Genomic DNA, 12,215 nt, shown 5'->3' with positions numbered 1-12,215 from the left:
AGCACGGTGATGGCTGTGATCCCACGCTTGCATAAATTACTGCCCAGATTACGAGTGATAGTCATATACAGCCGTGAGTTCGTTTTTGTTTTCAGTGGTCATATCAGAGAGGGGCATGATGGAAAATGGCAGAACAGGAAAGAAATTTAAGAAGTATTTACAAATGCTAGCAAAAACAATCTGTTGCAGTGCTTGGACTTCTAGCAACACTGCCTCTACTACTACTATTATTACTACTATTACTACTGCACATAATAATAATAATAATAATAATAATAATAATAATAATAATAATAATAATAATAATAATAATAATAATAATAATAATAAGAAGAAGAAGAAGAAGAAGAAGAATTCTATAAGAATTCTAATATAAAATAGAATTTATGAAAAACATATAAAACACACACTTCTTTGTTGATGTCACAGTTTTTTCCTCCACATAAAAAAAAAACTAGCACTGAATAAAGGTATGTATTTTTAAATTAATGTGTTAATGTCCCACACATAGCTCCTGATCTCGATTTGCATCAGATTATTTATTTATTTGTTTTTTTGTTTATTTGTTAACTCATTCATTCATTCATTTGTTTGTTAAATTATATTAATTGTCTGTAGGTTTTTTTTAATTGTTCACACCATATTTATATATATTTTTATTTTTTTTTACCTTGTTTTATTACCTAATCTCCCACTCAATATGTGATCCAATATTAATCCAAATCATGAGCAAATCCAACAACCTAAAGATCAAGGTCCGTGTACAAACATTATCCAGTCCGGATAAGATGTGAACTATGTACAAAGAACAAAAGCCATAATTCATGGCGGTTCATTTGACAAACTAGTTTTGCCGAGAGACCCCAATACAATACAAAATAATCATGATCCAATTAATCATTACCAATTGAGGTTGAGAAAGAGAAGAGAAAATGAAAAACACAGCGTGTATATCATTGTCTCTCCAACTCATTACCTCTAGCATGCAGTGCCAAGGGATCACAGTTGGTCTAAAGCTTATGAAGGGTGAGACTGTTCTTCTTTACACCATAATAAGGCATCTATAATTACTTATTCATACTCGTTTACAGAAGAGAGAAGAAGCGAGCCACCATGGAATGCAATTTGTCTTCTCTCCTTCCCTCTCCCCCCACAGCCACCTCCTCCGCCTCATAGATCATTAGTTTCACTTTTTATTAAAAGAGATCAATAAGGCGAATCGCATTGTGGTGGCCGAGCCTAAAGCCTTTCTCTCCCTCTATCTGTCTCATTCATCTCTTTCTTTGTCTTTCACCCTTTTTTTTGTATTTCTTGCTCTCCAAGCTACACGCCTCCCCAGGCCTGGCCTGGTGGGAGAGATAAGTGTGTGTGTGTGTGTGTGTGTGTGTGTGTGTGTGTGTGTGTGTGTGTGTGTGTGAGTTTAGTTTCTCAGTGCTGAAGATAAACCCTCCAGGTAGCTGATTGGAGCATGAACATAGATAACCGCAGTAGCTGCCCAATAATGCAAAAACAGCAACGTTGTATAATAACCCAATAAAGTTTAATTAAGATTCGATGACCTCTCTGGTTTAATAATGAAGATGGCAGGATTTGTAGCAGAAAATTAAAACTGAGAACTCATGGCACCAGCAGGGCAACATTGGTCAGTGAATTATTATCATTTTTTGTATTTTTTTGTTTTGCACGTAGGTTGTTATTATTTTTCTGTTAACGTCACCGATGGGGTGAATTTTGGACCTCATTTGCAAGGTGCCATTCTATTCTAATTAATTTATCTTCTGTAAACAAAATTTAGTAACATTTGATATTATACCGTCATGTGCCAGGTTCTAATTTACGAGGTGTACAATATGTACCTAATCTATAAAGCGCTAGGTGACATTTTCAGATGATGTCCCTACAGTAACAGACCTTTCCAGGATATATGACTGATACCCTTTATAAAACTGAGATGACAGATGGATGAGTTTATCCCTTCCATTATACAGTAATTTCGAGAATTTAGATTTTCCTATGCATGGCATTTTAATCCAACTGAATAAAATGAACTACAAATCTTCCTTGGTTTGTATATTAAAGCCGGTCTCAGACTTGAGTTATGTGAAACAATCACCTCATTATTTCTTTTCATTTTAAAGACTAGAGTTTTTCTAGAGTTCTCTTTCTCAAAATTTCTGTAAACAGGGACCCCTTGCAAAGTAAAACCCTCCTATGATCCCAGCAGAGATTTACCTTAGAGAACACTATCAAAAATTGACTCTGTAAATGTCATTTAATCAGATTTTTACATCATTTTCTTCCCAAATATATTATATTAAATCACAATGGATTATTGTAGAATTGTAGAAGTTTTTTTGTTGTTAGTTATTGAGGTTTAGATTAAGCGATTAAGCTTAGAAATACGCTAAACAATAAACATCACAATCTTGATTAAAGTTGATAGTAATCTCTCATGCGGGGAAAATAAATAAATAAAAGCCCCACTGGAAATAGGTATGTCTGAACCCGACATTGACAATCATGTCTCTATATGAAAATCAGAAATCTCAGACTCTTATACAAGAATAAAAATAAAGAAACCTCAATTTAACAAACTGCACTTTTTTGGGTTGCCCAGAAATTCTGCATGTCCCATAACCCAGCTCTGAACACACAAACTGTTCGCCTTAGAACACTGACACATTTTTTTGCGACAAAACAAATCTCAATACACCCCACTGTTTTAAATGTTAGGGATTTCCAAAAGATTATGTAAAAGCTGTAAAGTGATGAAAACTCACCCAAAACTGTGAGTCGAGCAGGTCGAGACCTCATGGCAGCCTCGATGGCCTGACACTCAAACACAGCATCATCCGATAGCTCGACCCTCTGGATCCTTAGGTGGTGTTCCCCAGAACTGTGATCTCCAATTACAGTGTAGCGAGGATAACCTGGAGAATAAAACAGCACGTGAGGAAGCTCACTGAATTTACTTCATTCAAATATGTACATAATCTCAATGATTGAACTGAGTAACACTTACACAAATAGTTTTCATTCCTTCAGCATGATTTGAATGTGTATCTATAAAACCACAAATTATATCAAACACAGAGCGCCCACTTGAGCTAAGAATCGAACCCACGACACTGGTGTTTTGCAGCAGACATGTGCCACTGTGCTATCCTACCAGGCATGTTTTTAATTGCTTAAATTTAATACTATAGTTATAGCTCCCATCAGCGTCAACATCCTTTCACAATGTAATTGGTTTATTTTAATACTATGAGATTTTATCACGCTCACTCTACATCATTCATGCTAGAAATTAGAAACACGTTTATAAGCAATGAAATCATGCTTTGATGGGAAACGTGAAATTATTGATATGTATCGATATCTATACGTAATATTTTCTTCTTAAAACTGACATACCAAATATTCACTGTATTAAAGGTGAGGTGTACGATGTTTGAAAGTCAACTATTAGGGCGGAACCTGCTGGGGCAGCTGGCCGAGGGGATATTTTTTTATCAATAAATGAACTCAATGAGTAATACTATGGTAATACAAATGTGTTTTCACCCTCTGTGAAAGGTTTAGCTCCGTTTCACGTGGAAGACGTACAGTTCTCTCCAGCGCTGGAAAGCTGATCCTATATTAACACGGGTCGTGCTTCTTGTCTTATCGTAAGCCTTTTTTCGCTTTTCGTTTTTATCCGCCATGTCAATGTTAAAACCGCATTCTGCTAATGTCACACATGCGCATTGAACACTCTCTCCGCCGCATATTGACAAGACCCGCCCCTTTATGCTCATTGGCTACACGTTTGTTTTGTTTGTCGACCCGACTCAGTTTTCTGAAGCATTTCTCAAACATCGCAAACCCCACCTTTAAGTAAATATTGATAAAAGATCCATGGAATGGTGAATCTACTGTACAGTATAAAAAAGCCATTAAAATCAATGTTCTCTCCAAACAGGTAAGACTCTTGCTTAATCTCTCTCTCTCACTCATCCACTGCTTTAACACTCTTTCAAGACATTCTCAGTCAAGTAGGAGTATAAAGTACAGAAATAATGTCACCTATTCCTTACACGTCAGATTGATATCATACTTGCAAATTTATCACACTTCTCCTGACTGAATCACAGGTGACAACATACTGTATAAAGGTTAAAGTTAGGGCTATAGATAGCATCTTTACACCTTTAATTTGACGCTATTTATGCCAAATCCATGCATATCAATATGTTAATTTCAAGATCGTGTCATGATCATAGAAGGTAGACCTCATTATAACACACTGCTTGTTAATGCGCAGAGGTAACTTGTTGGAAAATATAGATTCATTTTTGTTTAATAGCATCTCTCCTATCAGCTATCCTTTCAGCCGCACGGCAAATCACAGGTTCCTAGACATTACTGTTTCTATACTAAATGATATCATTGTTATAATCAACAGTTTTCTGAAAGGAGGTGGTTATTCAACACTGATGGTAGGAGTCTCCAATATCAGCACCGGCAGTATCTTTTGTAAGTTTGACATGACAAAGCCTGAGACGTTCAAAAGTACTGTACAAATCCTTCTCTCTTGTATATATCTTCTTAAATTCACAATTGTGCATAAATGGAGTGATGTGCTCATATCTCTTCCGGCAGAGGAAGAACATTCACAGTTTAATAATGCAGTAAGAGAGGAGTCTACATTACGACAGCAAACAATCTTATATGAGTCAGATAGTCTTTTAAAAGACTTCAGTTCACCATTACTTAGAAATCTGCATGGGGAGCGAGACACTGGTATAGACATTTGCTCATCTATTGAAAAAAAAGTCAGATGAGGACACTTTTCATTGTTCGCAGCACGTTTCACAGCCCTCTCGATATAAGTGACTTCCACGGCTCTCATGAGTATATTTTCTCCCTAATTATTGCTGATGTCTGAATGTAGATGAGATTGGCTTTTCAGGAAAGCTTCTACAAGCCTTCACTGCTTAGCACCAACCTTTTTTTTTTCACTACCCGGTAAAGACTAATTACCGAATGGACGCCAGCTTTAAAAATGATCTCAATCTGGTTTTCTATAGGATTTATTTTTCTTTCTAGAAAATCCAGAGTTGTGGTTGGGTTCAGCAAAATATCCAACTATTATCCAGCTATTCTTTGCTTTGTAACTTAATATGTCCACCAATCCCCTACTTGGAATTTTGCCAATGAATGCCTGGAGGTAGAGTATTGATTTTGCTTGCACTGTCCATCGATATGAGTCATGCTAACTCGAAATAATGCACAGTGACATAATTGTCTCGCAGCGCGAGGCACCTCCTGCCCGCTGATCCGATAAGCAGGCCAAACCTCACCGTTCCATGAATCTTTTATCATTCCGTTCAAGATCAAACCACTTACAGCTTGTACTTTATTGAACAATCAGAAACACAATACTAATAAGCTAGTGCTACAAACCTGATTGTCTTGTATTTATATGACTGACTATATGAACTTCAAGGTCATTGTAGACCCTATCTGCCCTTTCATGAGCGTCATTATTCATTCATTTATAGTCAGTAAGAAAGGATAGGATTGGTCAGGGCAGTGTGCAGTCAGAGCAGCCTATCCGTTAGCTGGCATGTGTTTGGGAAATGAGAGGAAACCAGAGAACCTAGGAAACTCCACAGACAGTAAACCGAACTCAGGATCGATTCGGGAACCCCGAAGCAGTGTTGCTCAATCTTATAACTGCATTACTCTCACTATACTTTACCGATCATAAACATATGCAGAAAAGACACAAAAAAAGGAAAGGGTATCAGGAATTGTTGAGGCTGTTGTGCCACAAACGCCAATTGTTACCCTTTGACTCATCGGATCCTATTCGGTATTAATAGAACATTAAGTGTGCATTGTTTTCCCCATTGAGGGGGAGACGAGTAGCCAATTATGTTGCTGTGTGTTTTATCTGCCCACATCTAGCTTTTAATCTGTCTCAGTGAGTGGGATGATGCCAGAGGAATAGAACAACCAAATCATTTAACAACCCATCAGAACAGCTACTACTTATATAGCCACACCATAATCAGTGGGGATTCAGATTATGAGAGAAAATTATCTTTTTTTTTTTTAAATTAATCAATTCATCCATAGTTACAAGAACGTGCTTACAGGAATTCTTAACCAGGATCAGACATACATATAATTTGAAATCTGTTTCTTATACTACTTACATTTTTGTGTAAACACCAGAAACACATGGTGATACAGTATATCAGACATTTCAAATCAGTTAAGTTCCCTTTGCATTCACAGCTAGTCAAAGAAACTGGAACACCTTAAATAACATTAATGGCCACTGACTCGGCTCAATATTCTGGTTTATTCTCCTGCCAAGGAGGGATTGATGGGTTTCCTGAAGCATCTATTAACATGTAACGCCCAGCTGCAAATCCTAAGGACTTCGGTTTTCAGTCAGGAAAAAGAGTGTATAATTTAGTTCTGCAGTAACTTCCAACGCCTTATGAACTAAAGGTCATTTGCAATACCATCAGCACACATGGACATTAAGAACTCCTACTCATCCATCATGCAAGCATTCAGCATGACCTTTATGAAGAACATCGTTTGACCCAGCCAGCTTTTGGCAGCAATCACGAATACTAAATAGTAAATCATAAATACTAACCTTGACATGACCTAAATCACATCTTAACACATAGCCCCCACTCTACAATAAACAGTTTCTTTACTTCTGTAAATCAATGGATGCACAAAATAACAGTTTTACCTTAGCCTTAATGTAAATCATCTTAGAATATGATCACTGGACACATAAACCAACATAAACAGAAGGGATTTGGAAGTAATAGTTGCACCAAATGACACTTTAAATCTAGCCTTAACATAGATACTCTAGGTTCATGATCACTGGACATATAAAACCATATATAAACCTGAGGGACTAAAAATGATCAGTTGCACCAAATGACAAGTTCACCTTGCCATGATGTAGATCATCTTGGTACATTATAACTGTACATATAACATGACATCTATACAGAAGGGATTAAAAAGTAATGGTCGCACCAAATGACAGTTGCAGCTTTGCCTTAATGTGGTTCTCCTTGGAATATAATTACTAAATAATAATTACTAATAAATTAATATAAAACCATATATAAACAGGAGGGCTTATAATGCTACATAATCCAAAAGCTTTCATTAGTAAATTAGGCTTTAGTAGCAAAACTTTCCATGAAAGTTAACTATAAAATTAAAAACAATAATATTTCTCTCTCACTCACTCACTCATTTTCTACCAATTATCCGAACTTCTCGGGTCACGGGGAGCCTGTGTCATCGGGCATCAAGGCAGGATACACCCTGGACGGAGTGCCAACCCATCACAGGGCACACACACACTCTCATTCACTCACACAATCACACACTACGGACAATTTTTCAGAGATGTCAATCAACCTACCATGCATGTCTTTGGACCGGGGGAGGAAACCGGAGTACCCGGAGGAAACCCCCGAGGCACGGGGAGAACATGCAAACTCCGCACACACAAGGCAGAGGTGGGAATCGAACCCCAACCCTGGCGGTGTGAGGCAAACGCGCTAACCACTAAGCCACCGTGACCCCAATAATATTTCTGAAAATCTTTTTTTTTCTTTAACCCATATTGGTGTCCTTAACACTAAGAGACAAAGCTCTGAAACCCCTGTTTTGATTTCAGGTACACTTTAAAGCAGATGCATTGCTGTCACACACGTACCAACAAGCTCATGGATCAGGTCAAATCTTCTATCAATCCCATTAATTCATCTCACTCTGAATGAATTGTGCATACATTCCTGAGCAACCTAAGAGCATCATGGATCAGCATGAGGAATAAAACAACATATCCATTGATCACAATGAGTCCTGAAGACAGCATATGTCACTGAACACAAACAATGCAAAATAGCCCCCATTAGAGCTAATGGATCCATCAGGCCATGAAATGGATGAGACTTTATAGCCGATCAATGATGAGAGAAGTGGAGACGGGCATCAGTGATTAATGGTTGCTTGGGTGAGCGAGTGTATCTTCCTAAAACATTTCCAAAGAGCCGGGACAGAAAGAAAGGCAGGATATGTTAATGAGCTGCATGATTGCAGATCATAGCAGGATTAGAGTTCCTGAATGACTGTTTGGGAAATCTGAGAAGACATCACGAGTTGTTCCAAATGAGGAGAACTATTGTAATGTATGAAACCATGGTGTGAATTCAATCTGTTCAATTAAGACCAGACGCCACAGGGAAATGCTTCCAATTGTCAGTTTTTATATTTCTAGATATATTTCCTCTGGTACATACAAATAAATAATTCCATGAAACAATAATATTCAGAGGAAACACTACATAAACGCTGTCAGGCATTACTCAACCCTAATAGTTTCTTTGTTTCTGTGCTGTTAAGAGAGATTAGACTTGAGCTTTTAGATCTGATGTCATGGCCAAACATCACTGAGAGTCAGTGTCGGTGAAATACTAACGGAGGTGTTGAGGAAAGGTTTGGGACTGATAAAATGTTTTTTGTTTTTTTCTTGTGTCTTCAAGTGGATCGGAAACAGATTCTTTCTTTTTAAGCACTGCTCTTTGGGCTCTGGATTACTAGGCCCCAGAGAGACAGGCTGCGAGTGCACCTGTGCTGCGAAGAGTGGATTTGGATAACTATTGTGCTGTACAAGGTGTCACACTTATGTTAATGCAGACAGCTGCTTGCCTTGTGAAAGCAGTTGTAGATATGTCATTTATTCTTTCTTTATTGATGAGATTTCCGCTTGTTGACATAGGCGGCGGTGCTGAAAAGACCTGCTGTGGTGCGATATTACTTTAAGTGCTTTGCTCTTCACTGCTCGATGCTTGGCTTTGAAACCACTCTTAGAACAACATGAAAAAAAAACCAACAAAAAAACAAATAAAAACAACAACAACAAAAAAAAAATCATGCAATCTTCATGAGAACTGTATGCAAGTCCACCATCGAGACACATAAAAAACATGGCAGTTGGCTCATCTTCTTTACTTCACACTCATCACTGTTAAACTGACACAGATGTCCCATTAGGCTTTGTTCTCACTCTTCCCTCATTAGCACGAGTCCCACTTTGTCCCCTTTCCTTCATCACACTCGTCCCGGTTGTTTACAGCCGACGGCTGGTTCCTCGAGAGCAGAGGGAATTTGCTGGGACACAACCACCCACAAAGGTTTAATTAGAGTGTGACATCAACAGCGAGATAGCACAGTAGCGTGACCACTGAAGGTCAGAGGAGACAAGACCCGAGATCTTGCTGAATACATACTTAATGAAAAATTCTTGGCAAAAGCTTCAAAAGATTCTGGGCATAAGATTCAGAAATACATTAAGTTTTCTTATATGGAAAAAAAAAAAAAAAAACTTAAGGCCCTGATTCTAGGTACTAATTTGATATTTGATGCAATTTGTCCTAATCTTTTAGTTGATTTGAAAACAAATTTCCCAGTTCAATGAAATTCATGTTCAAAAAGGTGATGAGAACAATTTTACAAACTTTTTTTTAAAATCCTAACCTGCAAAATGGACATGCGTATTATTATTATCATTATTATTATTATTATTATTATTATTATTATTATTATTATTATTATTATTATTATTATTATAAGTAGTAGTAGTAATCTTTTATAGACATATAATAAAAAAAATTAAGACCTTGTTAGTAAGATATTTTTATGGGTGTTATCCAACTTGTAACATGCTTTTACACACACACACACACACACACACACACACACACACACACACACACACACACACACACACACACACACACTCACAAACCATTAATAAATCAGAGCTTGGAGAAAAAAAAAATCCAACTTGCTTAATTTATGAATATGCATGAGAAACTGAGTGCTGAAAGGTCCTGGGGGATGGAAAGGTTGTAGGGATCACAATTCAATAAGTGTTATGTAAAATTAAACAATTAGACTGATTTATTTCAAGTAGTAATTTGTAAATGAGGAGAGGCACGTCAAAAGCTGTTAGCGAAGTCGAAGTACTTTACAGGCTCACATGCTATATTTTGGTCTTGTTTAATGCTATCGCTCAAAGGTAGATAATAATAATAATAATAATAATAATAATAATAATAATAATAATAATAATAATAATAATAATAATAATAAGCACTACTGTATGGAATTAATTATAAACCTAAACAAAAGATATCGCCAGCTTCAAATCTGAGGCTGATAGTCGAAATGGTCCTTGGTTCTGGGATCATATGGTATTCATCAAAAATTTATAGTACTGGGTAATTTTATCTTTTTTTTTTTTGTCAGTGAAAATTACTGACTAGATGGCAAGCACAAGGGACAAAGAAAGACTGTGCTGCATAGTGTGTTTCTTCATATATCGTCTGTAAGACCTGTGTCCTGGTGTGGGACACGGTGGTTTAATTGCTGACGTGTTTCTATTAAAGGAAATAGAACCAATAAGTTTGTCAGAAAAGATAATGGGTAGGTGGAAACTTTGGCTGGGATTGAAAGTGAAAGTGAAAGTGACATACGCTAAGTACGGTGACTCATACTCAGAACTCGTTCTCTGCGTTTAACCCATCCAAAGTGCACACACACAGCAGTGAACACACACACACCGTGAACACAGACCTGGAGCAGTGGGCAGCCATTTATGCTGCGGTGCCCGGGGAGCAGTTGGGGGGATTTGCGTGCCTTGCTCAAGGGCACCTCAGTCGTGGTATTGCTGGCCCGAGACATGAACCCACAACCTTAGGGTTGGAGTCAAACTCTCTAACCATTAGGCCATAACTTTCTGTCATTCTTTCTGTCAGAAGTGGGTGGGATTAATTAAACATCCTGTGGGAGGGTGTGGGATTGATCAAAATTTCTGTTAAATGAGTGGGTCTGGGTCAAGGGTTTCTATAGCATCGACAAAAATGGGTAAAATAAAAAACAAAACACCTCCATACAAATTCTGGCTGAGGCTTCAAGACTACACAGAAATGAAAGGACAACACATAAAAAGCTGTAAAATAAGTTCTTAAATGGTTCTTTGTTGAGGGAAGATGTTTTCTCTACCTGTTTAGTACCCTTGTATAAAGGTAAATACATTACACCAGTTCAAATGTAGAATTATATTAAGTGCATTTTAACATTCTAAATGTACAGCACTGCTCCAATACTTTCCTTTCATTACTTATTTGGTAACGGATCTGGGGTTAATCTTACCTGAAAGGTCTCGCCCAACTCCCAAAGCCAAGCCATCTTTGATCCACAGCACAATTCCACGGTACCCAGGAATAGAGCAAGGCAGAGTGACCGGTTGTCCAGCCACTACCACCAAGTCCTGGGGCTGCTGGGAAAACACAGCAAGGACTCCTAGGAAAAAAAATGAGGAAAATGTGTCCGTCAAACACTTGGGTGACATTTCAAACACCTTGCGTCTATTTCAGAGTTGCAAGAGACCCATCAAATGTTCCCCTCGGAAAAGGTCCTTCAAGTCATTAAAATTAATATCTCATGTTAATGGTGCAGTGAGACTCTCACCTGTCTGTCAACACCATGTAACAGAGAGCCACACACATATAAAATGTTCACTGATTCTTAGTGGAGTACATTGCATGAGATTGTAGCTGGTGTCTTTTGCTATTTATGCCTCTTAAGAAAGGTGTCAGTTACAAAGGTTATAGTAAAAAATAACAAAGTTTAGTATTTATAACAAGAGGCTGCAATAAGTCCAATATATTACATTAAACAGAATCATATAATATAATAAAATAAATTGTTAAAAGTCTAAGGAGTGTTGTGTGACAAAAGAGTGTCAGCAATAATTAAAGTAAAGGTATAGAAGACAGTAGTGAGAGCAGATCTGGTGTAGGGGTTAGAGACTGTAGCAGTGAGGTAAAGACATGAGGCAGAGATGGAGGTAGCAGAGATGAGGATGTTGAGGTTGTCTTTAGGGGGGATGAGGATGGACAGGATTAGAAACGAGCACATCAGAGGGACGACTCAGGTTGGCTGTTTTAGGGACAAGGTCGGAGAGACTAGATTGAGATGGTTTGGACATGTACAGAGGAGGGAGATGGTTATATTGGTAGAAGGATGTTGGAGATGGAGCTCAATCAAGAGGAGATACATGAATGTGTTAAAAGAGGATATGGAGTTAATTGGTTTAAGAGTAGAGGATG

At 37.7% G+C, this 12,215-nt stretch overlaps 1 protein-coding gene across 8 annotated transcripts in view; it reads right to left on the bottom strand.

Annotated features, from left to right (window-relative positions):
* Positions 1-12,215, bottom strand: part of kirrel3b (kirre like nephrin family adhesion molecule 3b) — a 215,831-nt gene that overhangs the window by 59,673 nt on the left and 143,943 nt on the right. For all 8 annotated transcript variants that reach the window (XM_027161716.2, XM_027161718.2, XM_027161717.2 and 5 more), the window contains exons 2-3: positions 11,257-11,406; positions 2,781-2,930 (exon numbers count right to left, since the gene is read on the bottom strand). In XM_027161716.2, coding sequence (XP_027017517.2) covers positions 2,781-2,930; positions 11,257-11,406 — 300 coding nt within the window. The remainder of the gene's footprint in view (positions 1-2,780; positions 2,931-11,256; positions 11,407-12,215) is intronic.

The sequence above is a fragment of the Tachysurus fulvidraco genome, chromosome 13 (assembly GCF_022655615.1).
Source record: "Tachysurus fulvidraco isolate hzauxx_2018 chromosome 13, HZAU_PFXX_2.0, whole genome shotgun sequence".
Lineage (NCBI taxonomy): Eukaryota > Metazoa > Chordata > Actinopteri > Siluriformes > Bagridae > Tachysurus > Tachysurus fulvidraco.
Note: the sequence above shows the minus strand (reverse complement) of the source record. Positions and strands in the feature narration are given on the sequence as shown.